The sequence below is a fragment of the Coturnix japonica genome, chromosome 1 (assembly GCF_054131305.1).
Source record: "Coturnix japonica strain WE chromosome 1, WE-NBRP24, whole genome shotgun sequence".
Taxonomy (NCBI): Eukaryota; Metazoa; Chordata; class Aves; order Galliformes; family Phasianidae; genus Coturnix; species Coturnix japonica.
This window is the reverse complement of record NC_140663.1, coordinates 46,320,824-46,340,612: the sequence shown is the minus strand read 5'-3', so window position 1 is coordinate 46,340,612 and position 19,789 is coordinate 46,320,824. Positions and strand designations below refer to the sequence as shown.

At 40.2% G+C, this 19,789-nt stretch overlaps 2 protein-coding genes across 8 annotated transcripts in view; both read left to right on the top strand.

The window, feature by feature from the left end:
• The window catches only part of LOC107317383 (1-acylglycerol-3-phosphate O-acyltransferase Pnpla3-like), a 42,122-nt gene extending 39,469 nt beyond the window's left edge, over positions 1-2,653 (top strand). For all 5 annotated transcript variants that reach the window (XM_085517697.1, XM_085517693.1, XM_015870008.3 and 2 more), the window contains exon 9: positions 621-2,653. In XM_085517697.1, the coding sequence (XP_085373823.1) occupies positions 621-909 (289 nt within the window). In that variant the 3' untranslated portion in view covers positions 910-2,653. The remainder of the gene's footprint in view (positions 1-620) is intronic.
• Positions 2,654-2,777: 124 nt separating this feature from the next.
• On the top strand, positions 2,778-19,388 carry SAMM50 (SAMM50 sorting and assembly machinery component). Of its 3 annotated transcripts, XM_085517708.1 has the most exons (16): positions 2,778-2,912; positions 4,820-4,930; positions 5,515-5,615; positions 5,939-6,040; positions 6,999-7,086; positions 8,846-8,952; positions 10,714-10,844; positions 11,061-11,148; positions 11,546-11,674; positions 12,298-12,369; positions 13,349-13,435; positions 15,791-15,861; positions 16,453-16,520; positions 17,787-17,933; positions 18,261-18,402; positions 19,179-19,388. In XM_085517708.1, the coding sequence occupies exons 4-16, from the start codon at positions 5,996-5,998 to the stop codon at positions 19,222-19,224; spliced, it is 1,221 nt and encodes a 406-aa protein (XP_085373834.1). In that variant the 5' UTR covers positions 2,778-2,912; positions 4,820-4,930; positions 5,515-5,615; positions 5,939-5,995; the 3' UTR covers positions 19,225-19,388. The 3 variants fall into 3 exon arrangements, 2 of the variants coding, with proteins under 2 accessions (XP_085373834.1, XP_015725513.1); XM_015870027.3 differs by lacking the exon at positions 5,515-5,615; XR_001556868.3 differs by lacking the exons at positions 5,515-5,615; positions 15,791-15,861; positions 16,453-16,520.
• Positions 19,389-19,789: the final 401 nt, after the last annotated feature.

Here is a 19,789-nt window from a genome sequence, read left to right as displayed (position 1 = left end):
TACATATGTAGAATCCCATGCTATAGGTGACTCTGTGGACTTGTACTATGATTCATTATCCTTCAAGAACATAATGCTGCTTTACTGAAATATGGGGAGTTTGTTTAGAGGGGAGTGAATGATGATATTCTGTTTGTTTTTTTTCTTTGTTACCCTAAAGGCACTGCAAGGGAGAGAGAACTTAAGGAGGAAAAAAAAAAAACCCACAACCTGAGCACTGTCTTTCCTGGTGAATGTTGAGACCGTGCTTGTTAATGTCCAGTAATTGCTATGATTCATGAGTGCACGGCCAGGGGAAATCAGAACTATCCAAGTGGTAGTGCACCAATTGGGTTTCCCCTTCTAAACATATTGGAAATAGTGTGGTGACTTGTAATGTATGAATTTTATGTATACTTCTAAAGGACATCACACAATGGTAGGATTCTTTTCTTCTATATAAGGTTGTTTTAAGATCTTTTTCCATCTGTTCTGTGTCTGAACTCGTTACATACATTTAGAGCTAACCTTTTTCTTATAGTGTTCTTTGTCATGAAGATTCCCTGTAAGAAATCAGAATGTTAAGAGAGACATAGTTGAAATGCCACTGATTTTTATGTTTATTATTGTTTCTTAAACAGGAAAGACAGTTACACACCACTGAGACTGAGTCAGACTGCCCCATCTACTGTGGAATTTCGTTCTTCATACTGCCATCTTAAAATGCCTCATTCTTCTGCAGATATTGAAACCTGGCTCTGGGAATCTTCATGTTACATGGACTCGGTTATGAAACATACTTCTAAGACAAAGGAGCAGTCAGTCTTAAGCTCCTATCCTAATTTTCTCCCAAATTCTGATGAGTCTGGTTTGGAAATAGATTTTGACTCTTCTTCAGAGTCAAGTTTCCAAACTGCTCCAGAATATTAATTTGGAAATAGATTCCACAGCTTCCAAAATTCCAGTTTGGCAGAGAAATTTAAATCCCAAAGGACTGCAAGTCACTTTGTTTATTGCCAATAAGTCTTGGAAAAATGTTTACAGCTTCCTGAGAAATCTGCCTTTGGAATTCTGCTGTTTTATGGATCATTGAAACAGTGGCTGCTATAGGAAGTGACGGACTACGTGTCTGTCAAAGCATCAGCTCAGTAAACTATAGTAAGGTTTGTAGTAAACAGCGTCTTTCTGGAAATGAGATTTTGTTTTTTAGATCTGCTTTCAGGACTAAAGTGTAAATTCTGTAAACATCTTGTTAAACAAACATTGATAACAAAAGCTTTTTAAAAACATAATTCCTGATAATGTGTTTTAGGTTTACTTTTATAGCACTTAATGAATTTGGATTTGTACTTCATAAAGGGAAATACACACTTGTGCTTTTTAGTGGCTTCCCATGTCTGTATGCCTTATGTTAAACATACTGTTCTATTTATGGGACAGTTGTCTGCATGAGATAATGTAGGAACAGTGTTAATCTATGTTTTTGTCCATATTGCATAGTTGATATGACTGCTCGGGTTCCTCTGTGACTCTTCTCCTTCTTAAACACTTCAGTGAAAAAAGTCATGAGAACTGGGATGCTTTCACCTCAGATGTAATCATGTACAGTTTCAGTGACTTCATAGGACTTCTGTGCGCTCAGTAAGAGCTTAATACTTGACTAAGTATTGAAAGGTAGGTTAAAGTAGCAGTTGCGAATAGTAATTTTAGGTGTTAAACTTTATGGCAGATAGGAACATACTTCAGTGTATATTGAGTGGTGGCTAATGTTTTGGTCTTCTCTCTAATTGCTGCCCAATCATTCTTGATCCATTTATATCACTTCTAGCTCAGGACATTTTTCTGCTCTTCCTTCACTTTCCTTTTGCTGGAAGTGAGTTGGGGGGGGAAGAAAAAAAAGGTTCCTTTCTGGCTCTGAGAGGCCTGGCAGCCCAAGGAGAGCTTTCCAAGAACTGCCAGACAAAGCAAATCTGTAAGACTTGGTATGAAATGGCAGTATCCAGGCCTTGTGCCAAGGGTCTCAAATAATGGGTTGGAAGTGGACCAAATTGCATCTGTATTGAGTGATAAGGGCTGTAAACACTTCCCTCAATGAAGGTTCTGTGTAAATGTTAGAAAGATGATGCATCAGTGTGTGAATACTTCAGAAGTAGTACCTGTTGAGATGAATTACCATCCTGCTGTTTTAGTATCGTGTTTGTTTCCTTTTGAAGTGGAAGGAAGCAGTTCTGTCTTTGGAGGTCAGGTTGCCACATGCTTGCAGCAGGTGCATGGTGTTTGCAGGCTTCATATGTGTGGATATCTCTTTCATGGAGTGGGAGCTCAGGGGGAGCACCGTGGTGTGGGAGGAGCAGGGCTAACAGGTATGTGAGGGAGAGAGAAGGGGATGTTTCCTTCAGGAGTGTCACTGTGGGTACATAAAGGTTTCCAAGGAGCAAGTGTTGCTGCATCGGACCAGTCTTAGAGCAGTTTTTCAGCTGCCATTCCCCTCAGCTTCAAGTACTAAATAATAGTAAAGCATGAAAATGACGTTTTGTTTGGGGGCCAAACAGCTCCACTGTCACGTTGTTGTTACGGACACCGGGTGCTATTCTACTTTACCTGTTCAGTTCCTGTCTTGTGTGTATGTATCCTCAAATAGAAATATTATTAAAACCACCGTTAAATGATGAAATGTCGGCTTTGGTGCCTCCATAAGTTACTTCACACTCCTACTCTCCGCCACACCCCGTCCCAGGAGCGCCACCCCGACTTCCGTCCCAGCTGTTCCGCTTCCGGGCACCGCCCCTTCCTCTTCCGTCGCCCAATGGGCTCTGGGCCGGGGCTTCCTGTCATGGCCGTGTCCGTGCTGCGATCTTGAACGCAGTGGTCCCGCGCCTGCCGCCGCCGAGCGCCCGCCAGCCCGCGTCACCATGGGCACCGTGCACGCCCGGGTGGGTGAGCGCCGCGCTGGGGGGAGAGGAAAGGAGAGGGGAAGACGGGCCTGTGGGGAACGGCCTTGGGGCCTTGCTCTTCCGGCGACCTTCGAGCGGGTCGCAGTAGCGGCACCCATGTATGGAGCGGCCGAGATCGTCTCTGGGCGCTGCCATCCTTCTCGCTCGCTGGGTCTGACCATGGTGGTTTTGGTGCGGGCGGCCCTCGGTCCCTGCTCGGCCGTGCCGCCGGGTGGGAGGTAGGCGGGCCGCGAAGGAGTCGGGCCGTATCGGCGGACAAGGTGGGAGAGGCTGGCGGTGCTGCTGGCTGTATCGCAAAGAAATCAGTGTAGATCGGCATCGTGCTTGGTAAAACGTGAAGTGCGTTTTGCTGAAGCTGCTTTCCCCTTAGAGTAGCCATGGGAAGCCAACCTCGAGGACAATACGGTGTGGAATCACAGAGTGCCCCAGGTTGGAAGGGGACCCTCAGGGATCATCGAGTCCAACCCCTGTCTCCACACAGGGTCATTCCAGTCCAAACTCTGTGTCTCAGAGCGTTGTCCAAACATTCCTTGAATTCTGGCAACCGCTGCCCTGTACCATGCTCCAACTTGTGACCAAGTTCAGTCCATTCCAGGGTCTGACCACTCTGTGGAGAAGAGCATTGCTAACCAGGTGTGGTCATTGAGCAGACAGCCTATCTGGAGCACGGAGCTCATCTGGGAGGGGGTTCTCCAGACCCCAGGCCCATCCTTCTCCACACATCTGTTGACTACAAAGCAGGCTTTTACATGGCACTTAGTTAACTGAGGAACACATTTCTGCAGAGGACTCTCATGGTTCCAGAGTGTCTAATTGCCACAACTAACTTAATCTCTATTTTAACATTTTTCGCATATTCTTAGTTTTGTATTCATAGAGTCAAAGAATGTTTTGGATTCAAAGGGACCTTAAGCCCACACAGCTTAAACCCCATGCTGCAGGCAAGGCTACCATTCACCAGCTGAGCTGCCCAGGGCCCCATCCATCCTGGCTTCTTGATTTCTGTCAGATATGGGGCACCACAGCTTCTCTGGACAGCTATGCCAGGTCCTCACCATTTGACTCTATTCATCTGCAGTATGTATTGCTACACAGCGTTATGTGGTTGCAAACTGGAGAGGACTGCTTGTTTTTGTAACTTAATTCTGATGTGTAACAGCAGTTTATTACCCTAGTGCTCCTTAAATAATTTAGCATGTGCTATATTAGTGACTTAAGACTAAAAGTGGATTTACTGAGTTACCCAACTCTGACCTCTGCTTCTGCAGGTAACCCTGCCTTCACTCATGCTTGAATCTGTCATCTTGTGATAAGAGTCTGACTTTAGGACTCCCTCAGGTGTGGTAAATAAAGCCATATTCTTTAGAATTAGCCATTCTAATTAAAACGTTCACCTTGAAAGCTTTGATGGCTAGGACCTGAACATCATATGGAGGGATACTTTTAAATAATATTGAAATACAAAAGCATAGAGGTATATGTAAAGTGAAATAGCGCACTGAAAACACCTTTTTTTCTTCATTATTCATCATTCACACTCCTCCCAAAAACCCAGACAAAGTATTGGCTCCCTGATAAAAAGAATAAAATGTTCATGTTTAACACAGAAGGCGTGCTTTAAAAGTAAGGTTATTCTTGGAAGAGCTAAGATTGTTTCTTTTGAGTGACTATTTGAAGAGTTTTAAGATATTTGGCTTTCACTAAAATAGACAGCAGACACGTAGGTAACAAGTGTGCTGGTAACTCCCCCCATTTAATGGTTCTTTTCAGGCTTTTTACCCATGACCTGTTGAGCCCAGAGTCAGGAACGGTCACCTTTCTCCTTTGCAGAAGACAACTTACAAACCAAATCCTTCATTAAAGGCCAGTTATTTGTGTCCTTCCAGAGTTTGGAGCCCCTTCCAGCAAGCGGGCCGGATTTTGGGGCCTTGGGAGAAGAACCTGAATTGGTTGAAGTCGAGCCTGAAGCCAAGCAGGAAATTCTTGAAAACAAAGATGTGAGTCCCCAGGCAACATCCTGGGTTTTTTTCTTAACAGGTGCTGCTCTTCACCATCCCTCATAAGAAGTAACCTCATCTGTGGTGCTGTTTAGTGTTGAACCATGCAACTGCCCTTAATCTGCTTGGGTGCAGTGTTGGCCACATTTGAGTAAACTGCCACCTCGTGAATTGTGTTGCTGTGGTAAATGCTAACTGCAGAGTATCTCTTTGGCCCATACTATGTTTAACCTTGCTAGATGGAAGAGGTATCATGCATTATCTTTGTTTCTATATAATTAACCTTTGCTTTATACTATAGTCTCTTTTATACAGTTTTAATAGTTTGAATACTTATAATTTGTGGCATTGTGTTGTTTGGTTTTAACTCTTTCCATATGTGTAGCAGATAAAACACATGGCTAGCTACAGCTACCTACCTATGCTGTCTGAAATGTGTAAATATTTTGATGTGATTTCTGTGATGACTTATTTGTTCATCTAACACCTATGAAATCCCAGGAACTATCTCTTCAGCTTGAAACAGTGCTAGATTTCGTATAAGCATAGGAAGTTATGCACAAATTTGACAAGAACTTCTTTAGGTGAGGATGATGGAGCACTGGAACAGGCTGCCCACAGGGGTTGTGGAGGCTCTTCTGGAGATATTCAAGACTCACCTGGATGCCTACCTGTGTGACCTGGTGTAAGGAACCTGCTTTGGCAGGGGGGTTGGACTTGATGATCTTTGGAGGTCCCTTCCAGCCCCTACAGTTCTGTGATACTGTGATTAGAGCCTTCTTCTTTTCTCTTGTTAGAGGAACAATTCTCCAGAATTGTAGGCAGCACTGATTTCTTATAATGTAGGTTAGCAGTAATAGATGTAGGAATCTTTGGGTTTTTCATTTGGACAACAGTATGGGTGATTTTATGTAGGTTTGTGTGTGTGTGTTTATTTTATGTGTAGATGGTTTTGATACTCGTTAGATGCAAATCCAGTGTTTGTGTTTAAACATGGGTTGCATTTAGGTGGTTGTTCAGCACGTGCATTTCGATGGACTTGGAAGGACCAAAGATGACATTATCATGTATGAAATCGCAGATGTTTTCAAGGCTAAAAATCTCATTGATGTAAGTACCGTGGTGAATAACAAACCTACTGTTTAAATATTCAGGTCATGATTTTCTCTCTCTATTTGCCTGCATTGGGCTGCGCTTTTCAGACACGAGGCAACTTTGCCAGTTTTTGTAATGATTTTGAATTTATCAAATGGAAGCCAAACTGAAACATACAGTACTGGTAGATACTGTATTTTCTGATGTATTCAGCTCAAAGGTATTGAGAGATGGCAGACAGCACTCTGAGATATTTTCAGGTTCACCATTCCTGTTTGAGAATTGCTAATTCCACAGGTGAAACTTTCAGTTAATTTCCTTAAGAAAAGTGCTCAGCACAAATGACCAGTGCCCATAATGTGGGTGCCAGGAATTGTCTTCCTCTGGCTATATAGGGCAATTGCCCACGTAGTCCAAATTCTTCTTTTGTATGCAGTTTCTTTGCATATTTCCCCCTGTAGCACTTGGTTACACTGCTGAATTTGTCATGAAATTCACAGAGCTTTATCTCCAGATAGGGTAGAAATAGTACATGTGTGAAATCAACATGCAAACCATGCATGCTACCTATTTATTTGGGGCATGCCTGCTTTCAGAACAGTAAAAAATGGAATCAAAACTTTTACCCATAAACTAGTTTAGATTTAAGTGGATTAATGTGTTTGTATTTGTTTTTTTGTCAAAAGCATGGGCCCAGTAAATAGGTGTATAAGTTCTAAGTACTGAAACCAATTTGAATAATAGGTTTAAGCATCTGAACAGTTAGGTTGCAGGCTTGGTAGGAAATCTAGCCGGATGCTCTGAGTTTAATTTCTTTATGGATTTGAGTGTTAAAGTAGTTGTGATCTGTTTTGAAAGCACGTATATGTCTTTTTATATGTAATCTGTGAATACTGCGTGACTTAGCAGCATCTTAACAATTTCATCCTAGTTATTTTCAGTAAGATGAAAGACTGAGCTATTTATCCTATAGGTGATGAGAAAATCCCATGAAGCTCGTGAAAAGTTGCTTCGTCTAGGAATTTTTAGACAAGTAGAGGTTCTGATTGATACCTGTCAAGGTACGTATTGCCTCAGTAACCCTCAGCTGTTTTACATAAACTTCTATAATGCACATTTCCGTGTGTGACAGGTCGGATTGTTTTTGTTTATATAATTTACAAAGCTCCCTCATATACCTTTGTATATTTTATGTGAAAACATAGGTGTTCTATGCATGAGTGTGTGTCTACATCCACAATCTATATGAAAGTGATGTATTCACATCCAAGCACACATACAGATTAGACAGCAGATGGCTTGAGAGCAGCCCTGAGGAGGATTTAGGGATGTCAGTTGATGAAAGATACATCATGAGCCGGCAGTGTGCATTTGCAGCCCAGAAGGCCAACCATATCCTGGGTTGCATGGAAAGGGTGACCAGCAGGTCAAGGGAAGTGAAGAAATTACTTACTGTGACAGTGGTGAGACACTGGAACAGGTTGCCCAGAGAGGTTGTGGATGCCCCCTCCCTGGCATTGAAAGCCAGGCTGGATAGGGCTCTGAGCAACCTGGTCTAGATGGAGGTGTCCCTGCCTATAGCAGGGGGTTGGAACTAGGTGATCTAAAAGCTCCTTTCCAACCCAAACCATGCTATGATTCTGTGATTCATTGTGACTGCATGTGTGTGTATGTGTGTAACTCTTACTTGAATACATGCAAAAATGAGTTAACTACCAACACTAAAATAGTCATGGTGCACCTGCCATAATCCAGATTTTCAGAGGAATAAACACTTGAGGTAAAGCTTGAAAATGCCTTCTATGCTTTCATGTTACAGGTGGCTTATTAATCAATTTGTTTGTGCTTAGTAGAGTTACTAGTAGTTGTATCAGTGCTTCTAATTAAAAATGACCTTATAAGATACATGGGGCAGCTGAGTGTGTGCAGGTTCCTCATTAAGGCTCATTTTGCATTTTCTGCCTTGTGGTTGCTTTGCAAACTTGCCAGTATTCTTTCCAGCAAGAGAAAGGTACACTATTGAGAAGGAAGAGCACTGCAGCCCCACAGGCTGTTAGCAATGGGTTGCTGTCCCAGCTGCTTCAAGCAGAATTAGGTACCCTTGACATCTGTGTTTTGGAACAGCTGCTACATCCAGAGCCCAAGGGGAACCAGTCAGTTTCTGTTGTTTGGCATTTAGCTGTGAAGTGCTGGGAGCTCTGCTCTGGTGACAGCATTCCTCTTGCCATGTATGGACCACTGTATGAAATTCTGTATGCACACACAAATGACATAGAATTGTAGAATATCCTGAGTTGAAAGGTACACATGTGAGCCATTGAGTCCAACTCCTGGCTTATCACTCAGAAACTAAACCCTATGTCTGAAAATGACCAAACACTTAAATTCCTCTCACCATGAGGCCATGCCCACTGCCCTGGGCAGCCTGTTCCAAGGCCCAACCACCCTGTGGTGCAGACCCTTTCCCTCACCCCCAGCTGCCCCTCCCCTGGCACAGCTCCGTGCTGTTCCCTCGGGCCCTGTCGCTGTCACACAGAGCAGAGCTCAGTGCTGTCCCTCTGCTCCCTGTGAGGAGCTGCAGTCGCCATCAGGCCTCCATCAGCTCCTCTGCTCTTGAGCACACCAAGGGACCACAGCTGCTCCTATATGTCTTGCCCTCCAGACCCTTCTCCATCTTTTTACCAAACTGTTTTTCTTTGTAATGTAGTTTCTTTATTATCATTCAGTTCAACTAGATTTCAAAGAACTGAAGTTTTCTTCTGTCTGTGGTTGTTTGTTTTCTAAATAGCTTTCTAGAGATACTGTTCTTTCTTTATTTAGGAGATGATGCCCTTCCAAATGGTTTAGACGTAACCTTTGAGGTGACAGAATTACGAAGGCTAACTGGAAGCTACAACACTATGGTTGGCAACAATGAAGGCAGCATGGTATGGATCATTTCAAATAATTATTAATTCCTTTTGATAGACCTCTTACTTCCATGTTTCAAGTGTAGCAAGAAATTTAGTGATTAAGTAAGTGAAGACTTGATCCAAACCTAATTATTTTCTTGATCCAGCTTTACTAAAGCTTTGTTGGACTTCTGTCTTTAAAGAGCCTTTATATTAGTCAGGCTTTCATTCAGCAAAAGCCTGTTTTGTGCTAGGGAATAGTGTTGTACAAATGCAACTCAGTCATTCCACCTCAGTAGGTTGGGTTTTTTCTTAATTCTTTTTTTTTTTTAATATTTAAGATACTCTGTCTACTAAAGAGACCAGTAGCTTGGCATTTAGCTTGTAAGAGATCTATATATATGTTGTTTTTTTTTTTCTCAGTCAGGATGCTTTATATTTGACTTAGAAGTTGTTTTTGTTTCTCACTAGTTTCAGCTCTGTAACAGTTATTCTGGGCTGCAGAATACTGGGTTTTTCACAACCACATCAACTGTGGAACTGATATCCACTTGATTCACTTGAGAATGCATTCGATTAAAATCGTGTGTGAAGAATATTTACCAACTGAAAGAAGTAAATGCTGCGCTGTTTTGTTAACTTGATGTTAACAGCCATGCGAGTTTAAGTACATCCTGCTTTCTTACGCTTATTCCTGCTCCCATTCTACCTTTGCATGTGCATAGCATGGTTCTTCCTGGGTCTTGTCCATAAGCCAGATCAAGGGACTCATCCTTTTCTTCTTAGAAGTATTTTTAACCTGGCTAAATTACTGCACAAGTCAGGTAATGGTGTTACATAAGTGCAGGGAGAATTGGAACCAAGTGGGTTGAGAAATGCTTGTCCAGCTGTGCTGCTGGTAGCAGTGTCCAGGATGTTGCAGTCCTAGTGAAACCAATAGGAAATCCCACTTGAACCACCTCCTGTCTGATCTCAAGCAGCTTCTGCACTCTTCTCACTGAGAGTAATCCTGCAGCCCCCAGCTGTGAAAAGTTTGGCACATAAATCCAATATGTGATTATAGTGCTTTTGAAAACAGTCTTAGAGCTGCCTTGGTTTCTCTTTTTATACTTAGCTTTCCTTTCTACTTGATGTTATTTTGTTACTGAGAAGTAAAGTATTTGGGTGATAAGAGCATGGTACAAACATACATTGGTCTTGACAGCAGCTTTTGTTTCTTCAAGAGTTGAATTGATTTGATATTTATCCTAACCCATAAATTCATCTAAAACCTGGAAAGTTGTAATGGTGTGTTTTACTGCTGTAAACGTCTTGTTCTTCAGAACAAAAATACCAGCGTGGCTCTGTACTGATAATCTTCCATTGGCTTATTGCTGTGGTTCCAACAGTCCCTATCTGGCAGGTAGTTCTTCTGGTGATCTGCTGAAAAGTCTGCAGTTGCCAAAGATTTATCCAGCCTTTTAGACTGGCTGGGAGATTTTGCTTGAAATAATAGCAGTACTAGTGATATGATGAGAACACATGATGTCAGCAGGTACTGCACAGCACTAAAGACTGAGTGATATACTAACTATCATGTGTACTATCATGATGGCTGTTGCTGCCCCTGCAAATAAAAACCTATCTTACAAGAAAAATCTATCTTACAAGAAAAACTTGCTTAATTGCAAGTATATTTAATGCCTACTTTTCTCATTCACAGGTTAGAGGTACCTGTCTTCAGCATGTGGTTCAGATGCAACTTAGCAAACTATGAAATCGTGTTTTGATGGTGGTTTTTTTTCCTAATTTATATAGGTACTTGGGCTAAAGTTCCCCAATCTCTTTGGACGTGCAGAGAAGGTCACCTTCCAGTTCTCCTATGGAACAAAGGAAACTTCATATGGTCTGTCATTCTTCAAGCCACAGCCTGGAAACTTTGAAAGAAAGTAGGCAATACATTTCTGTGTGTCTCTTTTTTTCCTGAAGAAATATAGAACAATTAGTAAGATCTTTCACTGAGTAGTAATCCAGTCTGTTCCTTTACTGAGGGTCTGTTAGTCTTAAAGGATCAGAGCTGGTTTCTTAATTTTTTTGTGATAATGTAAAATTCCACCTATTTAAATAGTTTCACTTTCAAACCTACCAGTAATGTTGTGGTTCAGTTTTTCAGTTAACCTATATAAAGTAACTGGACAGTTCCCTTGGAGTTCTCTTCGTGAAACTGACAGAGGGATATCAGCAGAATTTAATGTAAGTGTAGCACAAATGTTTGTGGATCACATGCTTCATTTACATTTAATTCAGGTCACAGCTGGCTTTCACAAATATCTGCTTTACTTTCGTAATGACCGAAACACTTCTGCTTATGCACAGGGCAGATTTGTTTGAAAGAGACCTTGGAATGTAATCTTTATGTTTGCCATATAAAAATGCCTCTGCATTTTTCTGCAAGTTTTTAAAGTTTAGACCACTGTTTTAGAAAAGCAGATGATTGTTTTGCTCACCATATTAACCCGTCTGGGCTAAATGGGGCAGTGTGCACCTATTCGGAGAGTTTTTCCAGGGAAACGTTTGTATTAATTTTGTAGCAAAACTGTCTTCCCATCTCACTTCTTTCCTTTTTCCTTCTTTTTCTTTTCTTTTGTAGTTTCCAATCTGGAAGACCAATCACACATTGAAGTGGGAGGGTGTGTGGAGAGAGCTTGGCTGCCTAGCTAGAACAGCATCCTTTTCTGTTCGAGAAGAAAGTGGACACTCTCTTAAATCATCTGTATCTGTAAGGTTTTTTCCTTGTTGTAAATGGGGTGTATGTTATTTTGAGTAATCTCATTGTTACAAATGATTCCAAAGGAGCTTTTTGTCTGGCTTTCTTAGTAGGTAGTGTGTTTTTCTTCAGGTAAGTCTTCTACTGTGCTTGGTCATTCACACAGTCATCCAAAGAGAAAATGGCTGTTGCATTTTGACTGTTGCATGTGCTTGTCTGTTCTTTCTTCAAAACTGTATAAAAGGCCCTCCTTGTCATCTAGCATCTATTGTTGCAGCATTGATTACTTATTATGTGCCACCACTGCTAACCTGTGCAAATAAAGTTGAATTGTTGCAGGGTAGTGAAGAGAGCACAGGCACATCCAGCAAGCTGTTGCTGGGGATCTCATACCCAAAAGTTATTGCTAATCAAGTAAACAAATACGTGTATGTATTTGATGTGGCTTCCTCTAAAGTTAAAACTAAGTTAGACTGTTAAGACATTTCTCCCAGATCCGTGGAGCTGTGCAAGCCTGGAGCTGTGGTTGTCCTCCATGTCCTCCATGTGCACAGGTTGTGATGGAAAATAATGGTGTCACTTTGTGATATTCAGTGGATAAGAGAACTGAAAAGTAATTGTTTGATTCTTTCCAGCATGCCATGGTAATTGATTCCCGGAACTCTTCAATCTTGCCAAAAAGAGGTGCTTTGCTGAAAATTAATCAGGTAGTATTAAATCACTCCTGTTGTTAGTGGATGTTGTCTATGTATGTGATCGTAAACTGACTAGGATAGAGTGATGACCAGTAATTACTTTTTATTTTTAGAGTGTGCCATTTAAAAATGATGATTTAATTTTATTTTTTTTTAGTGGGAGCACATTTTCATTTCTGTATTATGCTCAAACAGTACAGTCCGTTTCTCGCCATTAGCACTCAATTATTTATTAGCTGAGGTGCATTATCACAGATGGTATCTCTTCTATACTCAATAGGCAGTAGTAGTCTCTTGTTTTCTGCAGCTATGCTGTAAAGCTACCAGTCTCTGATTGTATTGCTACTTGAGAAGTTTGAAAGACGAGATAGAAATAACTGAGTGGTGTACACATGGTTTTTACTCTTGTTGCGTTTAAAGCTTTCAGAAAACCTGTCTCTCTTGCTGTGTGGTTTAGCACTTCAGAAGCACTGACTTCTGCAGGGCTGCAGAAGCAAATTGCTTTGAAATCCCATTGGAACCAGAAGTGCTGCTGCTCTGAGTGAGAATGGCAGTTCTAATTCAGGACTGAGTTAACATACCATTTTTTAGATGCTGCGTGTAACACCAATTCAGTCATTTCTTATATTCAACTACGGTTCATGTAATACTACTATTTGTATTCGGTTCTTCAGCCCCATTTTAGTACCTGTGAAATCTTCTCAGGTGCTAAATAAATACCAGAGATTTTATTTTGGTTGCTTGATTTTCAAGCTTTTTTATGTTGTGTTCTTGCTTGAAAGAGGGCTTAGAAAGCAACAGGCTGGTTTAATATTTAGGAGAGGGATAAGTTCTGAGAGTCACATGTACTTTTTCATTGGTTCAGAATTCATTTGTCTCAATATCTGATGTGCTTATTACCCAGAAAACAGTGCTTATGCAGATGCACACATGATGAATTTTGTGTGGGAAGAAATGCCCAGCACAACTCTAAATTTGGTTGTCTTTGCAGGAACTGGCTGGATATACAGGTGGAGATGTGAGCTTTCTAAAGGAAGATTTTGAATTTCAGTTGAATAAGCAGCTTCTCTGGGACTCGGTAATTTCTTTAAAAGATATTTTAGTAGTTGAAATAATGGATGAGGTGACTGAATCTGTGTCTTACAATGACTTCACTGTGGACTGGAAAAAGATGATAGAAATGAAAGATGATGGTAGATATCTTAGTGTGGGTTTTTTTGGGGACTTAAATACTCTTATTTCTGAGCTGGTGTTTCTGCCATGTACAGTCACTTGAGAATTGGACAGTTTGGAAAGAAGGAATTATCCTACAGTTCCCCATAGGAACTGTTTTCATTTCAGAAGGAACACTGGCCATGTATTTTCTATGTAATTTTTCTAAAATTGACTTTTGATAAACTGTAGCCTTTGTTGTATGTTTTTCATTTGACTGTGAATAGTCTGGCTTCTCTTTAGTCAGGTTTAGTTAGAATTATAGACTCATAGAATCACAAGGTTGGAAAGGACGAAAGGACCATATAGTCCAACCATCTTCCCTTTACCTACAGTAAAACCACTAAACCAGATCTGCTAGCTCCCTATCCAGACACCTCTTGAACACTGCCAGGGATGGTGACTCCATCACCTCTCTGGGCAGCCATTCCAGTGCCTGACCACTCTCTGAGAGAAAAAGTTCCTTCTTATGTCCAGTCTAAACCTCATCTGATACAACTTGTGGCCATTTCCTCCGGTCCTGTTTGTTGCCTGGAAGAAGAGGCCAAGCCCCTCCTCTCATCACAACCTCCCTTCAGGAAGTTGTAGAATGTGATGAGGTCTCCCCTGAGCTTTCACCATTTGAAATTCGGAACACGTGGCTACTGATTCTGGAATCGTAGCATGTATTATATGATAATTATCTCTGATATATAAAATTGCTAGGAAAGAAAGAAGTGGTTTCACTACGATACTTAAGTGCAACTTGCATTATGAAGCTGTAAAAATGGAGGTGGCACTAATTTCCACCCCAACATACTAAATTTAGATAAATCCTGTTTAAAAAGTTGAGACCATCTCTGCCACTTTATAGCTTTCTAAAAAGGATTGGTATCATGAAGAGACTGGAAGCATGTTAACATTATGCCAGTGCTAGAACTGGAAAAACTCAAAGCTGTTTTTCTAGTGCAGATATTAACAAACTGGTTCTGTAAGGGTCTGACTGCTGTTATTCTGTATGCTGTCTGTATGCTTTTATTCTGAGGAGATTCAGCTCAGTGAAGTTTTGGGTTAGATCAGTTAGGCCAACATAGGAAAGCATTTTAAAGCAATTTGGTTATACCCCTTTCTTATTACATCATGTGGTGGGAGAACAAGCATAGCATGATAGGTGTGCTTTTAGTCATCTTACATGTATTTGCTGACTTTTCATTGAACAAAACAGCATATTATCCTAGGAAATAATTTAATGACTTCGTGGCTATGCAAAAAGGACTTTCTTTTTTCTCAGTCATGACTAACTAATAAGGTTATATTGTGAGTAAAAGTGAAGCACATCTCATCCTGAGGTATAGATAATTCTGTGAGATATATTGCTTTTGAGTATGGTCTGGGCTGCACCTGGCCTTTGCATATGCTGTGTAGTACTTAGTTAACGAGATGTGCATGCACTTGATCATGGGCTCATCTCTGATCATGACAGAGAGATGTATTGGGTCTCTGGGGACAGAAGGTAACAGGAGAAATTGCCCAGCACCTGTAGTCACAGTGTTGACAGTAGACCTCACTGCTTGGTACTTCTGCTTTGTATGCAGATAGGGGGCAGATCATTAAATGTATTTAGTACAGTGATCTGACTTCTAGCAGTTACTGTATAGATGAACAGTAATTATATGTATGTATTTAGTGCCAATAGAGTGATCTGTGGAAGATGGTATCATTTAGTTTTAAGGCTAAGTCAGTAACTGTAAGTAGTTACAGTCAGGTGATAATTATAAAAAAAGGTATTTCTGTTTTCTGGATTTAACCTCCTACTGGTTTAAAATTACAAGGAATAATTTGTGTCAGCAGGGTTTGTCTTATTGTCTTATTTCAAGGCACAAAAAACAATAAGAACGTCAGAGCTGGATGGGTGCACCCTTTAGCTATTGTGGAAGCAGCACTTGGTTTAAAAGTCCTACTTTAAACTTCAAGTTGCAGCACTGCATAGTGCAGAAAGAGGGCAGCAGTGACCAAGAGTTTCCAAAGAATACAGCTGTTGAAGATCCACACATGCCCTGTGATCAGCTGAAACTTTTGGTTCCACTAAAGGGATCTGTGCCTTTAACTGAGCAATGGCATTTTATTGATAATTTGTTTTTGTTGTTTTTTTTTTTGTTTGTTTGTTTTTTTAAGTGAAATAGAATACTGCATATTAGTAAAAAGGAAAAAAAGAGAAACAACAACTTTTTTTTCTCCAAAGGTTTTTTCAGCATCACTTTGGGGTGGAATGCTGGTACCCATTGGAGACAAGCCATCCAGTATAGCTGATAGGTAAGGTTTGTTTTTAATGCCTCTTAATTTCTTTCAGTCCACCCAGGTAATCTATGAGAAAAAAAAAAAAAAAAAAAAGTGCAGCAGAACAGAGAAGCAGAAGTAGTTCTGTTTTGGGAGATAATAAAAACAAACTACTAAGTAGCTTTTTGTGCACATTAACAATCAAGGCATGCTTTCTAGTTTTCATTTTCATAGTGGGGAGGGATAATTCAGTAAGTAGTAGCTCTGCCTACCAACATTTGCCATTTCTAAGTGGTATTTATCATCTTCAGTATTTTGTATTGGGCATAAATAATACGGCAGGTATTTTTAGAAGTAAAGCCAGGTAATAACTTGGTTTTTTTTAGCAATTTTGCCCTCCAATGCCTATTTTTAAAGATCATCAACGGAAGGCATTTAGACTTTATTTACATTAAGTACTTATTGTCAGTTGTGTTAGCTTTACATGTAATAGATCTTAACTGGAGTATTTCTGTCAAAGTTGTTACAGCAGACTTTACTACATTTGTTATGAAGTCACTTGCTATTTTGCAAACCAAAGTTAAAAGTGTGAGTGGTTTCAAGTGAAGCACTGTTTGTGTTTACTAGGTTTTACCTTGGTGGACCAACAAGTGTGCGAGGATTCAGTATGTACAGCATTGGACCCCAGAGTGATGGTGGGAAACTTTTAAATCCTGCTCTTCTGACAATACTGAAAACATTAGTTTGTAACGAATCCTCAAATTCTGTCCTTCAGCTTTCTGTAGCTTTAAGATAGTTGCTCCCTTTATGTTGTTTGATTCTGAGAAGAGTCACTTCTCTGATCGGTCATGATATATTAGTTCATAGTGGAACAAAACCAAGTAGTTCTTAGCTAACCTGTAGCTACTTCTGTAAACCAAGCTTGCCTTCTGACTTTTGTAGATTACTGTTACATTTGTTCTTCTTATATTAACCTCAGACCTTTTAATGTATATAGAATACATGCGATTTTCTAATGCTCCTTAAAGTGAATTTCAGCAGTGCATGGCTTTACCTAAAATAAATCAAGGATATGCCAGAATTTTCTTCTTATTTTTTAGCCATTGTTTCTTTTACTTTCACGACTCAGAACTTCTAAAACCACATTTTCATCTCCAGGTTGACCCGTGGTCTTTAGCAGGGGTGACCAAGTTTCAAACTTCCATTATGTCTCTTTAATTAGTAAGCTTTTGAGCTTAAAAAAAAACCTGAAAGATAGTAATAGTTTCATTAAATCTCTTTTTGATTCAGCATAAGTTCAGGTAGCTTAGGGGAAAGGTTATCTGATCATCAGAGGTGTTTTGAGAGCCAGGAGTTTCCTCAGCTCTCTTTCTCCTGGCTTGCCATTGTTATAAACTATTTGCTTAGCTGTATCAACTTCCTGTTTTTACAACTGAGGTGAATATGTGGAAGAGCTTCAGAAAGTAACTTCTGATGAATTGCAAGAAGGTGCATGCCACAGGTGGGGGCATGAAGAAAAAAGGTTGATTCACTTGGAAAGCGTAAAGAATGGTGTAAGTCATAGAATCATAGAATGACCCAGGTTGGACAAGACCTTGAAGATCATCAAGTCCAACTGCAGCCTAACCATAGTTCCCTAACTCTAACAACCCTCTGCTAAATCATATCTCTGAGCATCACATCCAAATGGCTCTTAAACACATCCAGGGATGGTGATTCAACCACCTCCCTGGGGAGCCTATTCCAGTACTTAACTACCCTTTCTGTAAAGTCTAATTTCTGCTTGGTAGTTGTGAGGTTGGAGGGAGCTAGAAGCAATTGGTAAGAGCTGTGAAAGGGTAGAACAGTAAGAACAGTGAAGTGTAGAGCAACTTAAAGGATGTACTCTTGTCTCTTTGAGACCTGGTTCTTGTAAGGTATTCCACAGTAAGTGCTTTGATTTCAATGTTTTCTGTAATTAGGTGATTACTTGGGAGGAGAAGCCTACTGGGCTGGAGGTTTGCATCTCTACACTCCTCTACCTTTCCGACCAGGCCAAGGAGGGTTTGGAGACCTTTTCCGAACACATTTCTTTTTCAATGCTGGAAACCTCTGCAATCTTAACTATGGTAAGCCTCAGAAGAACTGTATGTAACAAAATCTGCTACTCTGTATATATAATTTGTGTACTCTCTCTATATATAAAAGCAAAAAGGAGAGAAGAACTGCTAAGGGCCAATTGGCTCAAAAGCATTTTGGTTACTACATATATTTCAGTGGCTGTCAAAAAGCTGTTGCTATGAACTTGTGTTCTTGACATACTGCCAGAAGTTTTCCTAACTCTTTGCAGGAGGTGCTCCTAGGTAATCTGGCTTCTAGCTGTGAAAACCCAACTAGCCTTCAAACATCTCAGCAATCTCCTCTGATTCCTTGTTTTCCTGGTCTTTTGCATTCAGGTGATGGTCCCAAAGCTCACCTGCAGAAGCTGGCAGAGTACATTCGATGGTCTTACGGTGCCGGAATAGTGCTCCGACTTGGAAACATCGCTAGATTAGAACTTAATTACTGTTTCCCCATGGGAGTACAGTTGGGTGACAGGTTTGTTTTTTACACTGATTTCTTTAGTAGTAATTAGTTTTCAAAGCAACTGCACTTCTGTGTGCTTTTGGAAGAAAAAATTATTGTCTTTTGTTTATTCAATGCCAGTTTTGAGATTTCTTTTTAGCACTTTATGCTCTTTCCTTTTAGCTGGCTATGTCCATGTTTGTTTCACAGTACTTCTTAGTTTAAGACTGTTTATATCTCAGGTTTCACAGTTCATAGACCTGGAGATCAGCTGTTGAGATGTGTGAGTAGCTGCGTAGCAGATTTAATTTCTTTAGGGGAAATGATCACTCAAACAGCTCAATGGATTTTCCTAAGCCTTCCAAAAACAAGTGATTGGATAAAGCACAAGTTCAGTGTCCTTGCCTGAAAAATGAACACAAGTATAATTATAGAAAAAGAGAAAGGGAGAACAAATAACTTGTTAGCAACCAATTATTCTACACCAAGGAAATATTGTAATACGTAATAGAAAATATTAAGGGAGCTCTTCGTGCCTGTGCAGTAGCAAAAATACTGTGTGAGATACTGTTTCCTATAGGACTTGGGTTACATTTCTACTTGTCAGTCATGTGAATTGTAAACAAGTAACAGTAATTTTAAATGTATGGACTTTTATGGATGGCACATTGGCAAAGCCTTTGTCAGCTAAAGTTTGAGCTGTAACCCCCCAGACATTGAAAAGCTTGGAAATTGAGGCACAGGGAAAATTGATTTTATCAGTACCTTTATTTTTTCATTTATGTTGTTTATTGTTTATTTCTTCTCAGGATATGTGATGGCGTTCAGTTTGGAGCAGGAATCAGATTTCTCTAATGTGGAAACACTTCACGTCAGTAATAAGAAGATAAGCTCTGATGGAAATCAAGACTTCAGAATAGCTTGATACAGTCTAATTATTTTCTTGAAATACTGATACGCATTTGAATGATTTACCTTCAACTCCACAAGGAGCTACATTAAAAAAATTATGCTTTAAAGGTTCTTTGTAGCTCTGATTCTTATGGGAGAATCTCTAAGATGGGAGAATGTTTGTGGGATTCTAGCTATTTTAATTTGCAGCTTTTACTTGTTATTTGCAAAATACTACAATTGCACTGGGAAACTGGTTCTTGGATATTTTTCACATGGTTGTAATTGTCATTGGCCTGTGCAGCATTCAGGCTTCTAACTGAAGGTCTCACAAGTGTTGGGATGACAATGCATGCGCAAGGTCAATTTTTACCAGCATCAAAGCGCATAAAAGTTACTTGATGCAAAATTTGTGGTTATAAGTAAAATAAAACGTGCTCTTTCAAATACGTTTCACTACTGTAAAATTACCTATATGAAAGTGCCTCCTACAGTCTGAATTGCATACTATAAAAGTTCAACTCCAGCT